This window comes from Chlorocebus sabaeus, chromosome 12, assembly GCF_047675955.1.
Source record: "Chlorocebus sabaeus isolate Y175 chromosome 12, mChlSab1.0.hap1, whole genome shotgun sequence".
Taxonomy (NCBI): Eukaryota; Metazoa; Chordata; class Mammalia; order Primates; family Cercopithecidae; genus Chlorocebus; species Chlorocebus sabaeus.
The window spans coordinates 16,068,295-16,090,922 of record NC_132915.1 but is presented as its reverse complement, the minus strand read 5'-3'; the positions used below and the strand labels follow the sequence as shown (position 1 = coordinate 16,090,922).

The following is a 22,628-nucleotide window of genomic DNA, read 5'->3' as shown; positions in this document are numbered from 1 at the left end:
TACTCAGGAAAAAAACTGGTCACCATAAATAGTTTGAGCAGCACTGCCTCAGGCAATATTACTTTACTAAATAGTAAGAACAGCAAGTTCTCTCATACTAATTAATAGATAAATATGGGCAGTCATATGTAGAAAACTAAAACTGAGTCCCTTCCTTACACCTTCTACAAAAATTAATTCAAGATGGATTAAAATTTGAAATGTTAGACCCAAAACCATAAAAACCCTAGAAGAAAACCTAGGCAATACCATTCAGGACATAGGCATGGGTAAGGACTTCATGACTAAAACACCAAAAGCAATGGCAACAAAAGCCAAAATAGACAAATGGGATCTAATTAAACTAAAGAGCTTCTGCACAGCAAAAGAAACTACCATCAGAGTGAATAGGCAACCTACAGAATGGGAGAAAAATTTTGCAATCTACCCATCTGACAAAGGGCTAATATCCAGAACCTACAAAGAACTTACATTTACAAGAAAAAAAAAAAAACAACCCCATCAAAAAGTGGGCAAAGGATATGAACAGACACTTCTAAAAAGAAGACATTTATGCAGCCAACAGACACATGAAAAAATGCTCCTCATCACTGGTCATCAGAGAAATGCCAATGAAAACCATAATGAGATACCATCTCACACCAGTTAGAATGGAGATCATTAAAAAGTCAGGAAACAACAGATGCTGGAGAGGATGTGGAGAAATAGGAACGCTTTTACACTGTTGGTGGGAGTGTAAATTAGTTCAACCATTGTGGAAGATAGTGTGGCAATTCCTCAAAGATCTAGAACTAGAAATACCATTTGACCCAGCCATCCCATTACTGGGTATATACCCAAAGGATTATAAATCATGCTGCTATAAAGACACATGCACACATATGTTTATTGTAGCACTATTCACAATAGCAAAGACTTGGAACCAACCCAAATGTCCATCAGTGATAGACTGGATTAAGAAAATGTGGCACATATACATCATGGAATACTATGCAGCCATAAAAAGGAATGAGTTCATGTTCCTTTGCAGGGACATGGATGAAGCTGGAAACCATCATTCTCAGCAAACTATCACAAGGACAGAAAACCAAACACCGCATGTTTTCAATCATAGGTGGGAGTTGAACAATGAGAACACTTGGACACACACATGGGAACATCACACATGGGGCCTGTCAGCAGGTTGGGGGCTGGGGCAGGGATAGCATTAGGAGAAATACCTACTGTAAATGATGAGTTCATGGGTGCAGCAAACTAACATGTCACATGTATACATATGTAACAAACCTGTACATTGTGCACATATACCCTAGAACTTAAAAGTATAATATATATATTATATATATATATAAATTTTATATATATATATTATACATACACACATAGAGAAAGAGAGAAAGAGAGAGAGAGACACAGTAAGATTGTATATAGCCCAGACCCTGGCAACAATGGCAAAGCTCATTTTTCCTTCTGATATTAAGTCTATCTTCCTCACATAATATGGCTCAAACATGAAAGAGAATCCTAAAAAATATATTTTAGGCCAGGCACAGTGGCTCATGCCTGTAGTCACAGCACTCTGGGAGGCCATGGCAGGAGGATCATTTGAGCCCAGGAATTCGAAACCAGCCTAGGCAACCCAGGGAAACCCAGTGTTTCTAAAAACAAATAATAATAAAATAAAATAAATCAATAAAGAGAGAGATTTTAATTATTTTAGAGAGAGCAATGATTGCTCAGATCCAAAGGCCAATGGCCATTTTGACCAAGATGAGAAAAGTACCCTGACATAGTCTCATAACATTGGCCACTGTGTCCACTGTCCTCGTCCTTAGGCACATTGTGATTCTAGTTTGCACGGCTTTGAACACAAAGAAATGCAAGGTGCTCACAAGCCAAGGACATCAATACTTAACTCTAATAAGCACGATGCTACTTCTGTCTTACAACTGATCCTGTTAACACACACACACACACACACACACATAAGGAACAGGGTCCAATTTAACTGTGCCCACCTATCAGCCTTCCACCCGAGCATCACAGCTCACAGCTCTGCTCACCCGCCTTCCCTCACTGCATCTTCAGTTACACCCAAGGCGGGGGTTAGCAGCTGAATACACACCCCGTACCTCTAACTCGTGAAGCTAACTTTCCCTAAGGGTCAGCTGAACTCGGCCTTATTTCCCTATTATTCCACCAAAGGTTCATCAGTTACTGGTATTACTGCTTCTCATCACAACTTTACTGGTTTGCCCTTTATCCACTCACCAATCACTAGAACAGAACAGCCACAACGCCACTAGCAACCACAGACAGGAAATGCTCACAAGTGCCCCAAGGACCTCCCAGGCTGGAAGGAGGGGGGCATTCCCAAATCCCCAAGAAAACACACTGGGTAGTCACTAGTCCATGGGTACTCAACTGGAAGAGAACTACCAGCTAAGTGAGCATTGAGCACTACTACCCCTGACTCCCTTCATTGGGCACAGATGTCATCTTAAATTCCTAACATCGCCACTGATTCCTAGTGTAGACAAAAACCTCATTTCATCATAAATCAAATTATTGTGAAAGAGATATTATAATACATGAAAAGTAGTGCAATGGGAATCGCCTTTCCTAAAAAGCAGGTGACAGGGTAAGAAATTCAATTTTATCTCATGCTGGTGGTTTATTTGAAACAAGGCTCTTATCAAAACCACACCAAGGATGACAGGGCAGCTGAGTGGACTGCTCAAAATAATTCACCATGCTGGGCGTGGTGGCTCATGCCTGTAATCCAAGCACTTTGGGAGGCCAAGGCAGGAGGACCGTGTGAGGCCAGGAGTTTGAGACTAGCCTGGGCAACACAGGGAGACCCTGTCACTACAAAAATAAATTTAAAAATTGGCCAGGTATGGTGACAGACATGTATAGTCTTAGCTACTCAGGAAGCCAAGGCAGGAGGATCGCTGGAGCCCAGGAGGTCGAGGTTGCAGTGAGCTGCGATTGTGCCACTGCATTCCAGCTTGGGCAACAGAGCAAGACCCTGTTTCTAAAAATAAAAAATTCACTAATGTGACATGCAAGTGACGTACTGATAAAAGCTGAAAGCAACCACATGAAGGCAAGGGTATGACAAAAACAAACTGAAGGCCTAAGACATGTAGCACTCGTACCTTTATTGAAAAAAAAATCGGCTGGGCGCGGTGGCTCATGCCTGTAATCCCAGCACTTTGGGAGGTTGAGCCGGGTGGATCGCCTGAGGTCAGGAGTTCAAGACCAGCCTGACCAATATGATGAAACACCATCTCTACTAAAAATACAAAAATGAGCCAGGCGTAGTGGCTTGCGCCTGTAATCCCAGCTGCTTGGGAGGCTGAGACAGGAGAACTGCTTGAACCCGGGAGGCAGAGGTTGCAGTGAGCAGAGATCACACCATTGCATTCCAGCCTGGGCAACAAGAGTGAAACTCTGTCTCAAAAACAAAAAAAAAAAAAAGAGAAAAGAAAAGAAAAAAACTACATTTGCAAAGACCTGCCATTTTTTCTTTTCTTTTCTTTTCTTTTTGAGACAGAGTCTCCCTCTGTCGCCCAGGCTGGAGTGTAATGGTGTGATCTTCACTCACTGCAACCTCCGCCACCCAGGTTCAAGCGATTCTCCTGCCTCAGCCTCCCGAGCAGCTGGGATTACAGGCACATACCACCACGCCCAGCTGATTTTTGTATTTTCAGTAGAGATGGGGTTTTGCTACATTGGCCAGGCTGGTCTCGAACCCCCGACCTCAGGTGATCCACCCGCCTCAGCCTCCCAAAGTGCTAGGATTACAAGCGTGAGCCACCGTGCCTGGCCTCTGCTATTTGCTATCTTAGGAGAAGGCAGAGTTTTGCTGCTAAGCAAAACAGACCTTCACATTTCAATTCTGCTGTTTAAAAAATTTGAGAACTTTAGGAATTCTTTGAAATCATACTTCTAATTACTAACATGATGAAAAGGAAGCAATTTTTAAAGTGACCCAGGAAGAATAGCCAACTGAATTTTTTCAAATTCCAAAGCTTTTTTTGTGCACTGGACACAAAATGAACGTTAACTTTTCCTGCTTCCCCATGAAGCCACTTTGCTTTTTATAATTCTAGATCTCTCGGAGCACTCATCAAAACTTTACTTGGGGGTAAACCTGGGGTGCTGCCATGCAACACAACCTACCCTTCAAATAACTCTCATTTCCACCAAAATAAGAAAAAGGTGGCACGGAGCTGGGTAAAGAGATGACACATTTCGAACGTCTAAGCCTGCAAGAGTTCGTGACAGCTGACTGCCCACAGCACAGCACAGCTGGGAATCTCCAGCAGCTGCCCGCTAACCAAATGGCAGAGCAGAGCAGCTTTCGGAGGGGTCAAGTAAAGAGGGCCAGTCACCTCCAGCGCTTTCCTCCCACCTTGTCCTCATCTCCAACAGTTTCTCTCTAGAAATAACTGAACTTAGGAGATCACCCCCAGGGAGAAGACAGAGGCATGACACCTACAAGTTGCCTATTTATAGAAAGTGTTAACACTCCTCAGGAAAAGATACCAGAAATCTCCTTGGAAACGCCCAAGCCTGTACTCCCTTTGGAATTCTAGTCTGCTAATACCAATGGCTGAGTAACCACCTTTAAAACAAAACCAAGGTCTTTGAGGCACTTACGGTTTCCCCCCTGGGATTCCTGCCAGGTTTGGAGGAATGGTAGGTACTCTCATGTGAGGGGGAGGATCAAACCCCACCTGGAAACAAAAATAAGGCATTGCAGACTCAGGTTATTGTAGCATGCACTTTGTGAACATCAATACCTTTCATTAGAAACTCACAGATTCCCCAAAGCAACTTCAATGGGAAGAGTGACATGGCCTAGTGTTCTTCTTTTTAATTACTACGCAAGAGGTAATATAAGCACCTCTGAACACCACAAGACCCACTTCCTTTTTGGGAGGTAGAGAGGAGATGTGATCGATTCGCGCACTGAGAACCACTTCCCCATGGTAAATACCTCCCTTAGACTTGCAAGCAAGTTCACAGAGCAATATGCTGTATTAGGATTTCTCAACCTCAGCACTGTTGACATTTTGTGCCAAACAGTTCTTTTCTTTGTTGGGGGCCATCCTGGGCATTGCAGGATGTTGAACAGCATTCCTGGCCCCTACTGTTCATGTGCCAAGAGGAATCCACATCTGCCCCCTCCCACCCCCAGTTACGATAATCAAAAGTGTCTCCAGATATTATCCAATGTCCTCAAGGAACAAAATCATCCCCAGTTGCATACCACGGGTCTAATTTAATGCTTAAGCATTCATACATGGATTCCCTACTTTGTGCAGCACAAGGACAGCATCGAGTCTCTCAGCTGACCACCTTACTTTCAACACTTTTGCCCGCCACTGCACAGCCTCTCCTACAAGTGCAGTATCAGGAAAAACCAATGAATCTTAACGTCAGCGCAAACTAGTGGAGGTAATGCTATGTGAAGAGGGGACAAGAGAGAAAGGTGCAGGGCATTTTTCAAACAGCCAAGAGAAATGATGGTGGGATTTTATACCCTTAATGCAATCAATGATTGCAGAGCCAATTCTACCCTTCAAATGCAGTTCTGTGTCTTCTTGGTCAAAAATTAGACCATTTGCACAGTGGCAAGAGGCAGGGCAAACAGGCCAGCCTGCCCCTGTGGTTCAGTCTGTCCAGAATTCTACCTGTTTACAGAGACCACTGCTTATACATCAATCAGGCGATTGGGTTTAAAGTGTAGCACAGGCATAGAAAGAGAGAGCAATGGCTTCTCAGACATTTTTTCCTAAGGTTTAATGAGGAAAAAAAAGTTCAAGAAAATGAATGAAAAGGCTTCTGTGAACCACTTGAATCATTTCATCGCCTTCAAATAAAAAAAATCGACTTTGGTGGGAGAAAACCAGATGTCCCCTGAACCACTGAAGGAGCTTCTAAACACTGCCTTTTTCATCCACAAAAACAGTAAAACAAAAAAAACGTTTGGCTCTCACTTAATGAAGCAGCCTGCTGATGAAAGCTGACAAGAGGAAGGCGAGTGTGCGGCTGGGACACTGGGCGTCTTTGTCTCCGAGGTGTGTGGGGCTGGCTGCTCCTGCCCATGCAGCGCAGAGAGGCCTGGCCCAAACCTGACAGCGCTAAATGGAGCATGCAGCATTCCTACCCCAACCAGAGCCCACCCGACAGCGGCCTACCATGGGGGAGCGCCCGTAGGCCACCACGGCGGCCGCGGCAGCTGCGGCGCTCATCTGGGGTGACATGTTGTGTAAACTGGCATAGGCAGCGCCTGGGCTGGTCAGCTCGCCGTTCATGCCAGCATGGGGGACCATCCCAAAAGGAGCAGGGTATGGACCAGGAACTGCCAGGGGTGTCCTCAAGCCAGCTGCTGAAAAGAAACACAAGCCACACATCACTCAACTGACCCACTCCATCAAACCTGACCAGCAAGTCTGGCCTCGTCATTTGTTAGTGTCACTCACGGGGAGAGAGAAAGAGGGAAGGCTTCTGGGGGAGGGGGGAAATCACCTCCAATTTTTATACACTGGATCCCTCCTTCCCCAGAGTGGAATTCATCTCCAGGAAAGAAAAGACTCCAGGGGAAGCACAACCCACACATTTTCTTATTCGTGTAAGTAGCAGCACCGGAAGCCAGGGGAATTAAGCGTATTACCATACCCAATTTACAGAGGGCAAACCAAGGCATAGACACCAAGTGTTTACCTGACTTAATCTCAAAAGAAGATTTTCTCGATAAAATCCAAGATTTCTCTTTCAGTCCGAACTTTCCATTCCCTGGTACCAATTCCAAATGAAAACCCAATCCTGGATTTACGTAAACCAAAGCACGGGTTTAGGAGGAAGATTCTGTTGCCTGTTTTCCTTTGGGCCCAGGCTGTTGCTTTTTTCCTTTCCCACCGGGGGATGTCAGGTTGCAAATTATGAGTTTTTTAAGGGCTGTAGTCACAGGGAAACCCTCCTAACTTCTACTGAAGGAAAGACCACTGATTCCTGAAGCCTCCCCCGGCAGAAAACCAACCAACTACAGTCTGCAAGGAGCGCGGTTGGGCCGGCCAAACCACTGTTTCAGCCAATATTAGCAAAGTCAGACGCACAATGCTAGTTAGGTACGGAGGCTTGTGTTCAAAATAATTATCAGAAACTTTACTGAAGTCCCTAGGATTTGAATTATTTAAAAATAAAAGAAGGCTGGACAAGGTGGCTCACGCCCGTAATCCCAGCACTTTGGGAGGCCGAGGCGGGCAGATCACCTGAGGTCAGGAGTTCGAGTCCAGCCTGGCCAACACGGTGAAACCCCGTCTCTACTAAAAATACAAAAATTAGCCAGGCGTGGTGGCAGGCTAATTTTTAAGCCCAGTTCTTTGGGAGGCTGAAGCAAGAGAATCGCTTGAACCCAGGAGGCAGAGGCTGCAGTGAGCTGAGATCACGCCATTACACTCCAGCCTGGGGGAACAAGAGCGAGACTTCATCTCAAAGAAAAAAAAAAAAAGAACAGCTGAATGTAAACAGTTGGAAACTGAACAGAGTGCAGCTGCTGAAACCCAAGGACAAACATCTGTTTCTTATCATGGCTTTTTCAGAGATAGGAAGGAGGGTGGCCCTAAGTACATTTCATATTTGTAGGGCAATTGCATCACAACATTAACAGACAACAAATCAAGCTGGGAATGGGAGAAACCAAACAAAGCACAACAAGAGGCGATGCTCTACCCGCTTGGTTAACGAGGGGGTCTATGGCTGGAGGCTTGCCGAGGCCTGGACGGAGGCCTGGAGTGGCGCTGGTGCCCGGCGTTGGCATGTCGCTCCGAGGCGTTGGTGTGCTGGATTTCAGAACAGGCGTGCTGGCTTTTTCATGCTGGTGTCATTAAACAAATTAAATGAGTATTATTTTTAATCCAAGCCATATTACACAATTTATCACAACAGCAGCTGGGACACTGGGCACCTTCTAGCTACTCCCTCAGCCAATTTTCATAAATCCACACAATGTTGACAGCATTAACTTGTGAGCGAGAAATGTTGACCTTTCCTCTTCCTGCCAGAATTAAAACTCGAGCTAGAGACACAGAACATGATCACACTTCTTCCTCCGCAGATTTTATTTTAAAAGTATTTTCCATCAGGCTGTGGACTTTGGGTCGACGCCAAGTTAGAAAGATGACCACCCAGAGAATATTTCCCAGGCACTCAGAAACACATGCCCCGGCCGCCAAGAAAGTCCAAGGAAGACCCCTTTTCAAGTCTCCTTTTTAGGTAGCCCTGGGGTTGAGACAAATGGTGAGAGAGAGTGGGGCCAATATCTCAGAGACAAAAGCCCCAGGGCTGGCCTTACCAATATGCCTAAAAAGAACAACGCTTTGGAGTTAAGTGTCACCGCCCACTTGCCTACATAACCGAAGTGGACCCACCAGTGCAGAGCAGAGACTGAACACCAGTAAGGGGCCTTTCAGAGTCTAGACGGTAACAGGGTTACAGGGCACCTTCTCTGGCTTTTCAACCTTTCATGTGCTTTACAACACAGTCCAAGAACCCATACAGTGTGGCAAAGAGCACAGGCTAAAGAGAGCTCTTTCTGACCTTGGATCATGAGCCACAGCTGTGCAGCCTTAAGTTATTCATTCTCCGCAACCAGTAAAACGGGATAATGCCTACAGGGACCAGGTAAGGATCAACGGCAGGGTTGTTATGAAATGTTATTGTTAAAAGATGACGCAGTCTAGTTTGATTGAATGAATGAATGACCACGAGTGGGTTCTGATGCACCAGTTCCTGGCTTCCCCTGGGGCCTCCTTTGTGCATCACTGATCTGACGAGCTCCATAACATCGGGGCATGCTCTATGACATGCCCCGGTATTAGGGATTGGTCTACCAGGTAAATGGTCAGCCTAAGAAAATGAAGACTTAAGAATCTCGGAAGTTTGAGGCCAGGTGTGGTGGCTCACACCTGTAATCCCAGCACTTTGGGAGGCCGAGGCGGGCAGATTGCCTGAGGTCAGGAGTTCAAGACGAGCATGGCCAACATGAAACCCTGTAACAAGCCGAGATTACACCACTGCACTCCAGCCTGGGTGACGGAGTGAGACTCCATCTCAAAAAAAAAAAAAAAAAAAAAGGAAGAAGGCAGCGGCAGTGAACATGGATGCGTGTACACCCTCTCTAATGTGTGGTGGTACCAGGCGTGGTGATAGGCACCTGTAATCCCAGCTACTGGGGAAGCTGAGGCAGGAGAATCGGTTGAACCTGGGAGGTGGAGGTTGCAGTGTGCCGAGATCACACCACTGCACTCCAGCCTGGACAACAGAGTGAGATTCTGTCTCAGAAAGAAAAAAAAAAAAAAAATCTCAGAGGTTTGAACCATTTGTCAACTGGGAAGTTTCAGAGAGCTGTGTGGCAAGGACATATCCCCCAAGTAAGAAGGCAATGAGGCTGGGAGTGGTGGCTCACACGTGTAATCCCAGCACTTTGGGAGGCCCAGGTGGGTGGATCACCAGGTCAGGAGTTTGAAACCAGCCTGACCAAACGGTGAAACCCCATCTCTACTAAAAATACAAAAAAAAAAAAAAAAAAAAAATAGCTGGGCATGGTGGCACACGCCTGTAATCCCAGCTACTCAGGAGGCTGAGGCAGGAGAATCGCTTGAACCCAGGAGGCAGGAGTTGTAGTGAGTCGAGATTGCACCACTGCACTCCAGCCTGGGTGACAGAGTGAGACTCTGTCTCAAAAAAGAAGGTGGTGGCGGCAATGAACACGGATGCGTGTACACCCTCCCTAATCGTGGCTGAAAAGAGATGACTGAGAGGGGAAAAAGTAAACCCTGAATGATGACAAGGATGAGCTTCACTAGTAAACTCTTCAAAATACAACCGTCAAGCAGCAAAACCCCTACATTTCCAATACTTCAGGGTCCTCCAGTCCACAATGAAACATACACGGCCAAACAGGCAAGCATCAGTTTTCTTTACCTACCAAGCTCATTTCTTTGGATTTCAAAGAAGTGGAACTTGCCGAGGAGGCCGTGGAAGCTGGGCTGCTAGAAGCATCCTTCTTTAGCAGGCGGTTTTTGTCGATTCCATTTTCCCGGGGCGAGTGGGCAGGGCTTGCTCGCGGAGAGGAAGGGTCCTCAACGAGCATAATCAAAAGTTTTCGTGATTTAGCTTGTAACAGACAGACCTTTCCCTTTCCACACTCATTCTCTAAATTTAAGGACAGTGCTGAAAGTCCTTCGGGTTGGGGGTGTACAAGGTGACCAACACCATATTATAATGAGCAACGTGGTCTCCGCAAACATACCCGCAAACATGCCATAAAAAACAACCCCACAGTCATATCCTTCTGTGTGCCTCAGGCTTAAGAACTTTGCCTAGAGGGCATGGGAAGGAAAGGGGAGCCAGACATCCAACTTAGGCATTCAAAATGTCTACAGAAATATCTTTTTTTAAAGGAAATAAAACTTTATGTCAGTTAGACCATTATTGCTCCATACATGAGCAACCATTAACTTCTTAATGCAAAAAGTTGCAAGAGGTCCCCCGCACTGAGGGGCTCTACTTCCTTCATTCACTGTGAGATTATTTTCATAACATTCTTCAAATCATTCTGAAGATAAACTTTGATGAAAAGAATGGTTACCTCATTAGACACATCCACAACTAAGTTGTCATCGCTTTTGTCACCATCACTGTCCTGGAAGAAAGAAACATGAACGCCATTTACTAAAAGCTAAGAATGGGTTTGGGGCACAGTTAGATTTCTTTCTATAGTTCTTGGTAGCAGACAGACAAAAAAACTACCTGGGACAGGCCTGCAGGCTCTCTATCAGTTTGTCAGCCCTAGTAATTATCATCATCTTCCCCCTCTTCTCATGTGACCTGGGGCTATGCAAAGCTTCAGGCAGGAATTCTGTAGCAGTAGCAAACCAACTATCCGATCACAACTTGTTTACAGGTAATGGCAAGTTGCAAACACTTGGCAGGTTGTAAGTGCTCAGTAAATGGTTGCAACAGCTGAATTTCTCTTGAGGGCTGAAATCTCTAATTTGAAATATGCATACCCCTATATCAGAGTCTTTCCATATGATTTCAAGGTAAAGCATTTTCCCATGGGATTACTAGTTAATGCAAAACAAACAAACAAACAAACAAATCCAGCAAAGCTAGCCGGTGGATGGAATAAGCAAACAAAACCCAAACTTTTTCTCTTAAGTAACAAAAAAGTAAATTAAAAATTAACCTTTTTTGCAATCAGCTTGAAGTATTTTTGGAACGCTAATAGATGGCAATATTTGAAAGGCACTGGCATTCTGCAATAGGGCTCTCATTGTCCCTTCATAAAACTACAGTATTTACTAATCAGGGGAAACTCCAAGGTAGCACTGGGTTTGGAAAATATTCGGAAAAGCTGTTCAGCCGGGCATGGTGGCTCACACCTGTAATCCCAGCACTCCGGGAGGCCAACGCGGGCAGGCAGACCACTTGAGGACAGGAGTTCAAGACCAGCCTGGCCAACATGGTGAAACCCTGTCTCTACTAAAAATACAAAAATTAGCCAGGCGTGGTGGCGCATGCCTGCAGTCACAGCTATTCAGGTGGCTGAGGCACAAGAATCGTTTGAACCCAGGAAGTGTAGGTTGCAGTGAGCTGAGATCATGCTGCTGCACTCTGGCCTGGCCGACAAAGCAAGACTCTGTCTGAAAAAAATAAATAAAATAAAGCCTGTTCAATTTAATGATGTGGGCCGGACGCAGTGGTTCATGCTTATAATCCCAGCACTTTGGGAGGCTGAGGCGGGTGGATCATGAGGTCAGGAGCTTGAGACCAGCCCGACCAACATGGTGAAACCCCGTCTCTACTACAAACACAAAAATTAGCTGGGTGTAGTGGTGTGCACCTGCAATCTCAGCTACTCAGGAGACTGAGGCAGGAGAAATCGCTTGAACCTGGGAGGCGGAGGTTGCAGTGAGCCGAGACTGTGCCACTGTACTCCAGCCTGGGTGACAAGAGCAAGACTCCATCTCAAAAAAAAAAAAAAAAAAAAAAAAAACCATTCAATGATGCGATCACCCCCTCCATCAAGTTTGAGGCAGGCTGAAAAAGTCTACTTTCTTAGCCAAAATGTCTCATGTCCTTTAGGGCAGAGTAATACATTATACAATGTAGGTATATGGAAAAAGCAGGACATCTCAATGGGTTTGAATTCTTGGAAAGGAAGAGGTCCCGAATTTATGATCTAAACAATGCTTGTACTGATATTGTTGTCAATGAAGAATATAGAAATAATATCTGAAAAGTTATTAGTACAAACAAGTGCAAATATTATCCACATTGACCTTCTGAAGTAGGCCCACAAATCTAGGCTAGAAAGTTTACCCTCAACTCTAAATTCAAGTCTTACATGATTTGTTTCCTAATCATACACAGAGCACCACATACGGGAGACCCAATTTATTTTCTTCAATAGTGTGTTACAAGATATATTTTTGCCATGGTTACAGGGCCCATGCAATTCACTAGTAACAATTCAAATTACAACCAATGAGGAAGCCTGGGTAATCCTAAATAACAGTCTACTGAAATAAATATTTTCAGGCAATAAAGAACAAAACTAACACTAACGAAAATCTGTTTTCTCTTGGTAAAGCCCACACAAAGCACAAAGGTTTCCAGGTATTAAGGGTGGTGGTGGTGAAAAAATATAAACTAAAAGAGTTTATCTTCTAAAAAGAAAATTATACAAATGGCTAATTTAGTACACAGACGGAACTAGCAAAAATAGCGAACAATTCCTTTATTACAATGGAACTCTGAAGTGAGTTTACTGTAATTTAAATCTTAGCTTTGTACTGGACCCTTCTGCAAAGGGTCCAGTACCCTGCAAAGGGTACTGCAAAGGACAGTACATGTCTGTCATCAGTGATCTAAGTTCTGAGGCCTTTGTTCCAGACTCTCCAACATACTCTCCACACAAGGTCCCTAACCATCTATCCAACCAGACAAACCTAGAACATGCAGGTTACAAAACTACCATGCCAAGCTTTATGGATTCTAGAGCACTCATTACTAAATAACTTACTATACACCACAGCCTCATGAAGGGCAATTCAGAATTCTACATCAGCAAATATCTGCATGTCATAAACCTTCCAACTTGCTTAGTAACACTGAATGTCACAATGAAAGTACATGCATGGGACATCGGCTCTGGGCAACAGACAAGGGGAGAATGATATGTGCTAAAAAGTGTTGGGTTAGGATGGGGAGAACCAACAGCTTTGTTTCTTAGTATGTTATTAAAGCATAGTGCAAAGTGTGAACCAAATAGATCTCTGGTAAAATAATCGAATCCTGGAGCTGGGTTTGGGCATCTTAGCATAGTGTCAAAGAGCAGAGATACTAGAGCTGGCTCCAGCAAATCACTGGGATGTTATAAGAGTTAAATGAAATGATCTATGTAAAAATCACAAGGTACCTGGCACCAACTCCAGGTGGTGCTCAAAAAGATGTTACCTATCGTCAGCTATAGGCTTGGGCAAGCCAGCAGCAGACACTATCGTCTGTCTAGTGTTTAGACCTCCACATAGCCTGCACAGTTGACGCCTCTTCCTCCAAGGGCATCAGGGACGTAGCCCCAATTCAGCAACTCTGCTTTCATACTGTTCCTGAGAATGCATCCATCCTGAAACAGACACTCGGGGACACACAGGCAACTCCAAGTCATACATCAGCTGCAATGTATGTTGCAGAGCCAATGGCCATCTGGCTTGGTTTCCTTTTGAATGTGGTTTTAGCTGGATCTGTGACAAGAGTCCCCACTCCATCAACCAGTAGAGTGATCTCATCTACAGAATTTAAACAAGATGCCTCTGGGGTTTCTTCCATTTTCACCATGAACTTAGTTCACTAGAACGCTCACTGTGGAAAACGTTGAGCTCTGTCTTGAGAAGAAGTACGAGCCTATATCATCAGAACAGCATCCACAAAACTTCTGTGACACTATAATTTTTACTCTATTTTAGCAAGAGTGGCTACTAAATTCACAGAGTCCAGGACAAAATGAAAAATGCAGAGACCTTATTCAAAAATTGAGAATGTAAAGATAGTGAGATCTGAGCATTACACCAAGAGAGGGCAGGGGCTGGGGGGACTCCTAAAAACAGCAGGGCCCCGAGCAACCACAGCGCACAAAGCCAGCCCTGCATTTTCATATTCCCTTTTGAGTAACAAAGGCAGGAAGTCCAAAGCGTAACATTGAGCCCGGCAGAAGCATAATTTACTGTCCCAAAGGGAAATAATATCCTACAATGTAAGAACCTCTCCTCTTTATGTTATTATTTTTAAGGACATGGAATTATCACTAAGATCTTAGAGTATACTTGGATACTCACTTAGGTGAGCAGTAAGCAAACAAATACTATTTCAAGTCCTTTAATTACTTACATAGTGGCTGGAGTCCTTATCATCCACCTTCCTTTTCTTGATGTCATTGGAAAATTCAGGCCCATTTCTGCGTTTATCTGTGCCTCTTAGACTGTCTGGGACCAGAAGGGAATTACTCTGCAAGACAAAAAAATTAATCAAAGATTTCTTCCCAAGCCTCTTTGTACACATGAAAACCCAACCTCGATGTGAGAACTATTTTTGAAAGGTGATACCTACACAGCCTTTCATTCCATTTAATTCATCTCATCTAAAGACTTTGATGGCAAACGTATCTACAGGTTTACACACTTAAAAAGGAGACCCTGACTTTGCAATTAAACCATCCAAAGCTAGGTGGATTCTTCAGGCCTCCTTGGAAATGTGCTTCTGTTCTATTTACTGTTGGAGAAAGAGGAGCTTACTGTGTTGTATGTGGATGTGTTTTTATTCTTTCCCACTGCGACTTCCTGGTCAGGAATGCGAATGGCCTATGCGCAAATCTTGAGATTACTCTATTAGACATATTCTTTAACTGTAAGAGTCAATGTGTACCACTCTAAAAAGGCACAAAGGAAGTGGTGGGATTAACAGCATGGTTTCCTAAAAGGCAAATCACATTTTCCACAGCAACAATGAAGGAACTCTTTTGAATTCTTTTAATTTATTGTTGAAAATAAGACTTGGTGTTCCTCGCCAATGGCGCTGAAATTTAAGACCCAAGGGGGGAATTTCGGCCAGTGAATCTTCAATAGCAAGGCCAGCTCCCACACACAAAAGCAGGAACAAGGACTAATCTTTTCCACGAACCACACAGGATACTTTCATTCACATATGCTGAGTAGGAACTGTTGACCCAAAGAAAACAGGCATTTTAGATATTTTGGGGTCACATGACATAATCTGACATCTCTTCAATTCCCATCTCCCCTCGGGCTAAAGCATCAGAACATGTTACAATGAGTTCTTTTAAGTGTGGGATTAGCATATGCAAGGGGGCAATTTGTTCAGTGATGTGTTACTGCCCTGAACAATGTTGAATGAGCTGTGCAAAAACCTCCTTTCACAAAGCCCAGATAACCCCAATCTCTGAAAGATGTTTGAGAACTAAGAGGGCGGTGTCCAGGGCCAACAGACAATTATGTTACCTTTCTCTGCCACAATTTAAAACAGAAGGGGCTGGGGGATACCTTTAAGTTAGACCACATCTAATCGACAGTATACAACAGGAGCAAATACTTTATGGTACCTTTTTAAAAGCCGTGAGTTTCATTCCTAACCAGCCAGAGGTAATCAGCCAGGTGGCCAGCCCTCAAAGCTCCCCCTGAAAACCATGGACCCCACCATGGGAGGGTTGTTCCCAGCTCAACCATATGCAGGAGGAAATCAAAACTGGGGACCAGAAGGCAATCCCAAGCCTCTTGGCCCTCCTCAGGGACTGACTCTAAAGGAGCTGGGCTCTTTTATTCATGACTGTTCAAGCTACACAAATGCCAGGAGGCTTAGATAAAAGCAGCTGGGAGGGACCAATGCAATTCAATATAGAGAAGCTCAAAGTAATGTCTTTACCACAGTGTTTGGGGCTGAAAGGTGAGCCGGCTGGATCCCTGAACTAATTACCTAGATAAATGTCTGCTAAAAACTAACCCCTCCAACCCAGACCCACAGCTGACAAGGCTGCAGGAGACCTAGCTCTTGCAAAGTGCTAACACGCCCTCTGAAAAGCTGGGCCGGGGCAGCAGCTGCTTGTTTGCACATGGGAAACATGTTTAAATACACCTCTCTCTTCTAGTTTATTTCAGCCCCGAGGTCTCCTCCTCCAGACTCTGAGCAGCATCCAGGGCAGGGCTATGTCTTATTCAACTTTAAATCCGCCCAAGTGCCTAGCAAAATGGGGTATAGAGTCGGTGTGTGCTGACCAGTCTCTCCACAGTCTTCCAAGCTCTCCTGCTGTCATCAGCACTGCACGTCCAAGCCACAGGGCCATTCCAAGACAGCTTCTTATGTCTTTTTTTTTTTTTTTTTTTAAACGATGTCAAGTGGTACTGTGAACATAAAAGTAAACTACACTTCTGTTAGAAACAATACAATTTCTGTTAGAAACAATAACCTTTCTATGACTGGACGTTTGAGACTGTCAAGCTTTGAGGCCTCTGTGTCTATGTGTTCAAAGTTACTACTGTAATTTCCGCTTGAGCAGCTTAAATGAAGCTTATAGTCTGAATAGGTTTTGAAAAGCTCTGAAAGTTCCTCCAAATGTGGTGGACAGGGCTGGTAATTAGCAGCGCTGCTTATCTGAAAATGGACCCCATTCAACAGCAGACTTCAACAAGTTACAAAACAAGATGCCTCATCATACCTTTGATGCTGTAAAATTGACTCAAAACAAGGCAGCAGAGAGTGTGGGCTGGAAAGGCACAGGAAAACCACACTCAGACCCAGGGATCCCTGGCCCATGCAGCTGCCGGACGCCCGGCCGGCTTTCTACCTAAAGGCTACCCCGCCGAAAAGAGACCGCTTCCTTTTACTCTTGTTCCCGTGAACCCAGCTTTCTGTGTATAACTGCCCCTGACTTCTTCCAGCCCTGATGCTGCTTTCATTGTTGTTCTTGATATGAGCAAATAGTTCCAGCCTAATGAGATTCACTGGCAGCAACAGCAACCATTCTGGTTTTTAAACTACTGCCTGGGGGACCCTTACCTTCATGATTCCCTCACTTGTTCCCAGAAACCCAAAAGTGACTTGGTGGGTACTGCATTTTTTGAGGTATTTTTCCCTCACGCTGTGATTTCTCCTTGTGCACCCCCTACTGTGTGTTGCTTATGGCTCCAGGGTAGAACACAGTCATTTTGATGGCCATTAAGAGCCACTTTATACATATTTTGAGAATTCAGAGATCAAACCTGGGTATTGACTAAACTGTCATTTTGATCCTCCAAAATTTCGAATGCTATGTTGTCTGGGTCCACATCTAACAAATCGAGGCCACATTTATGAGGATACCATTTGCAAAAGAATGAAACAGGGGTTGCTTTGCATTAAGCTATTTAAAAATGGTTATGAGGCTGGGTGCGGTGGCTCATGCCTGCAATCCCAGCACTTTGGGAGGCCAAGGGGGGCAGATTGCCTGAGGACAGGAGTTCGAGACCAGCCTGGCCAACATGGTGAAACCCCATTTGTACTAAAAAAAAAAAAAAAAAAAATTAGCCGGGTGTGGTAGCACACACCTGTAATCCCAGCTACTCAGGATGCTGTGGCATAAGAATCACTCGAACCCAGGAGGTGGAGGTTGCAATGAGCAGAGATTGTGCCACTGCACTCCAGCCTGGGTGACAGAGTGAGACTCTACCTCAAAAAAATAATAAAATGAAAAATCCAAAAAAAAAAATTGTCATGCATTCTAAACGCAGAAAATAATTAGAAACAAACCTGAGAAGAGGCTAAAGCAACTGTCGAGACATTTTGTTCCTCCTCCTGCTCCTTTAATCTGGAGGACTAGGACGTCCCAAGACAGAGGTAATTTGCCTGGGGCCAAGCGGCTCTGTCCACTACCTGCTGATTCCTATTACAGTCAAAGTGCCTCCTCTCTCAGAAGAGTGATTTTTAAACTCAAGTTTATATACATGGAACACTTGTACCCAAAAACTTATTTGAAATTCAGCCTGGCTCTTTAAACTACTGCACTTAACATTCTAATGTGACGTAATACCTGATGCATGGTTTTTCTGACCCACCTCCTAACCAACAGAATGCCTTGCTTTAATCAGGTTAGACGGCTTCCATACCAAAAATAGAAATGTGTAATTTTTAAATGAACATTTTAAAATCTACTTTAAAATGAACTAGGAATAGTCCCAAATTCCTGCCGTGCCACTCAAAACCCAAAATTAACACTGAAAAAGGCCTCAGCAGAGAGTGACAAAGCAGCCCAGGTACACACAGGCTTCATGGGATGCCAATCACCGCAGGTAATCATCCTACAGACCTATTTGCCACTGCAGACACCTCTTCCTAAGTCTATATTTTGAAAGATTTTAATCTACCAAACAGGATTCATCAAGTAGAATTCATTTTTCAAATATTTATTTGCCAAATAAATATTTGAGAATCAGCTTTTTGATCAACACGAGAACCAACGTTACCATGCTGACTGATATACTCTAATTCCAGCCAAGAAACCCAATGCTTTATTTCACCTTGCAGCTGGTAAAATTTAAATATCTGCCAGGATTTTTTAAAGACCGTAAATGTTGGGCAGACTTCTATTACAAGTGTCCCAAGGACTGAGGCTTCTAGACTGTATGTAAGTTTTCCTTTATTTAAAAAAATTTTTTAAGAAATAAACAAAATCACCTTTATTTGTGTCTTCTACAGAAACTCAAAATAGGAGTTATACAGCCCACAGAGGACATTACAAACCTGGGCAAATCAGTTGAAAACATACTGTTCAAAACAAACTAAAATTCTAAAACCAAATAATTTTCTGCACCTACCTGTGGCATACACTTACGGGTACAGGGTCAAGTAAAACATAAAGGGAGAAGCATATCTGAGAAGTCTACAAGAAAAGGTTCTCCTAGAATGCTCAGTATCAGATACGTAAAGAGGGTTCAAAAATGGGCAAAACTGGCATAACTTTTATATAGAAAGTACATGAGATGATTAGATGAGGTGCAAGAACAGAGAAACCATACACTCCACAAGAAGGGACTCTCTCTCTCTCTCACGAAAATCTGGAATTCTGTGAGAATGCCAAATCTCAGAGGGCATCTTCACTGGCAACAAGCAAATTACTATTTATTAATATACGCTTCCTAAGGGTTACATCTAACTTGCACTAATAGGATGACAGAATAGAACGGCTATGACAGCAAAAGAGCTGGTCAGAAGAAATGAGGAATGGCAGATCTTCCGATATTACAGCTTGTGTGCATTCTGAGACAAATTCTGAGCACAATTTCCTAACTGTGGGAACCATGTTTTATTAAACACACACCAGGATCTTTCCCTGCGGTAGCTCCATGGCCTCAGGGTAACTAGATAATTGGCAAAGTGTTTGAATTTCCTGGATGCGAGAGGCCAACATATTCTTTTAAAATAAAGCAAAAATAAACATTCCAACACAATTATGAAACCATACCCTCATATAAGAACTTACAATGTAAGCAGATGGGTTGACTGAACCTCAGAGAGCACCCAGTGGCGTCAAAAGAACATGTTAAGACTGGGACTCTGTATTCCTTTATCCTGACCATTCAGCACAAGTGATGTGTCTATTTCATGCTCCAAACACCCATTCAAGACAAAGGTAGCAAGGACCTAGCCACTTCAATAAGGATAAAAACCAGTCTTTATAGTCTTGTTCCAATAATCTCACTTTTCTTCAGCAATTTAACACTAATGGTTGTTCACATCTACTAACATGTTCTGAAAAGTAACCCCAGAAACTATGGGGGAGAAAAAAAAGCAACTTTAATAAAAGGCTGCCCTGTCAATGCTACCAAACACTAGTTACAGAGGCCTTCATGCATCCTAAGACCTCCAAGCAACTTCTCTGCCAACAAGTTCAAACCCTGAAACCACCAGCAGCAAAACTGAAAGGAAAACCCATTCATGCACACAGCAAAAGCAAGACAGGTTTCCCTAATGCAAAAATAAAGCACATTATTCAAATGGATTTCTTTAGCTGCCATGCTGATTCCCCTCGGGAACTTTCTCCTCCCTGCAGGAAAAGTGTTTGTGTCAGAGGTACAGATTGGAAACTTGTGACACCTCATTTATCCTCAGTTACACTAAGGCAGTAGGAACCTAATTTACTAGCACACTCCATACTGACAATTAACTTCTCGGTGAACATTAAAACAATTAAGTAACGACGCACCCCATCACATGTGTGCCTTCTCCATCTACACCTGGTATCAATTAAGCCATCACCCTGCACCGTTCTTTTTGCTACGGTCCAATTGGTCATTCATGTACTCTGCCCAAAACTTCGACTACTGCATTTTTAACCCATAAAACTAATGAGATCCCCACTTGTTAACAACATGACAAAGCTGAAAATCTGTCCACTGGCAATCACATCACATCTCACAACCCTGCCTGTGCAGCCCGTCTGAAGGGCACATATTGATGTTTCACACAGTTTAAATGCAAACTCTGGGGAAGAACCAGTGCATTCCCGCACCTTGATTTTGCAACTCATCGAGTCAGGAGGACTCACAGAAAGGTAGCCGTGCAGGTGACATACAGGGCCAGTTAATGTTGAGGATGGACAGGGTGCTAAAACCACGATGCCTTCGTCACCACCCTCTCATTTGTAGCTGGCCCTTCTACCCTCCTCCAGGCAAAGCAAAACAAACAAACTCTGGAGCAGACAATAAATATAATTATTTAAGATTAATTTTTCAATAACCTCATGACACTGCCATTCCCCATCTCAGGACCTAATCACAGCAAAACCAAAACCTCTATGTCAAAGCATTTTTGAAAGCATGGTTTCTAAGAGCTGCTTACCTGTTTCTGTGCCTCTTTGCTCTCTAGCCCCTGTTGAGATAATTGCTAATGCAAGAAATGGCCCTGAAACTACAAAGCCATTAGGTCAGGACTTGACTAAGTCATCTTGTATCTGACAGCACTTACATTTATACCTCCTTATCTCAAAGATGAGGACACAGAGTTTGTTGTCCACCTATGTTCCAGTGAGGAAATGATAAAAATGATTACAGGGACAAAAACAATCGCAGGTTTTCTAGTTACAGAGCACAAACTCAAAACAGAGGTTTTGGAGGGAAAAATTGTTCTCTCGCTTTTTTTTTTTTTTTTTTTTTAAAAGATGCTGTATTTTCACTGTAATCACAGTGAGATAAAACCTGAACATTAATCCAGTCCACCAAGGCCCCGATATCTACCCGACTTATTGCATCCACAGTCAACAGACGCCTCTACCTGGTACAGGCTCCTGACAATCTAGAAATCACCAGGGCTCTCAAGGGTTCACCCTACTCACAGTAGTGTTGCCAACATTCTCAAAGAGGATCTATTTTTTTTAAGCAGAGTTTTAAACTTGGCCAGAAGGGAAACCTGCCCAGGAGACTGCTTAAGAAAACTCAAGCGTTTTCCATTGTGCCCAAAAATTGAAATTTTACGTGACTCATCTCAGTTTTACCCTTTATTTCCAGGCAATCTCTTAAAATGTCAGGTCAAGATGAATTCATAAGTATTTAGGCAAAAACAGCACCTCCAAGGTTGTGTCTACTTTTGAGAAATTTGATTATCAGGAAACTGAACAAGTTAATAAGCAGCTGAGATCAGTTTCACGGTGCTGATGTGCTGAGAACCAACAGTAACTGCCACATTGGCACGCGGATCCTTATTTCCATAACTGCCTGTGTAATATGTACTTTAAAAAGGGAGAGAAAACCAAGGCTGGGTGCGGAGGCTCACGCCTGTCATCTCAGCACTTCGGGAGGTCAAGGTGGGAGGATCACTTGAAGCCAAGAGTTTGAGACCAGCCTAGGCAACATACTGAGACTCTGAGTGTACAAAAATTAAAAGAAAAATTGTTTTAATTTAAAAAATAAATAGGAGAGAAACCCAGAAGTAACTGCATTGAGAGTCATGAATGATGCATTTACTGTTGTCTTGCTACTCTGCCAACGTCAGTGGGAGGAGGGCATTCCCTAAGCACCTTCCATGCTGTCTGCTATCCTCCCACCTGAGGCCTCCTAACCCCCTCCCTGTGAGGCAACCACTACTATCACCTCTTATAGATGGGACTAGGAAGGCACAAAAGAATGAAAAAGCCTTGCCTGTGTAGCCAGAATTCCACTCAGGTCTGCCTTTGTACAAAACTCATGTTCATTCTACCACCTGGTGCCACCACGGTTCCCATGGGCCTCTGGGAGTGAAGGTGATTTTTTTTTCCCCCAGAAAAAGACCAACAGTATTCTTTTCCAAAGTAAGTCCCACATCTTAACTCTCCCTTGCCTTTATAATGTTGTCATTTTGAGAAAAAGTGACGGATGGGTGGTCCTAACTAGGATTTGGTCCTGCCTCTGACAATTAACTAGTCAAGAACAGCTAGAGAAGAGTAACAAAAGAAAGAAACCACCTTATGTAAAACAAGGTGATGTTTGTCGTAATTATCTCTAGGTAAGCTCTAAATACAAACTCCTGGT

At 43.7% G+C, this 22,628-nt stretch overlaps 1 protein-coding gene across 7 annotated transcripts in view; it reads right to left on the bottom strand.

Moving 5' to 3' along the window:
* The window catches only part of TLE1 (TLE family member 1, transcriptional corepressor), a 105,861-nt gene that overhangs the window by 22,979 nt on the left and 60,254 nt on the right, over positions 1-22,628 (bottom strand). For 5 of the 7 annotated variants that reach the window (XM_007969573.3, XM_037998545.2, XM_007969575.3 and 2 more), the window contains 6 exons: positions 14,470-14,586; positions 10,667-10,720; positions 10,004-10,156; positions 7,747-7,891; positions 6,213-6,403; positions 4,669-4,745 (listed from right to left, as the gene is read on the bottom strand). In XM_007969573.3, the coding sequence (XP_007967764.2) occupies positions 4,669-4,745; positions 6,213-6,403; positions 7,747-7,891; positions 10,004-10,156; positions 10,667-10,720; positions 14,470-14,586 (737 nt within the window). Of the gene's footprint in view, positions 1-4,668; positions 4,746-6,212; positions 6,404-7,746; positions 7,892-10,003; positions 10,157-10,666; positions 10,721-14,469; positions 14,587-19,149; positions 19,167-22,628 lie in introns of all 7 variants that reach the window. The other 2 variants (XM_073021499.1, XM_007969574.3) reach the window with 2 other exon arrangements.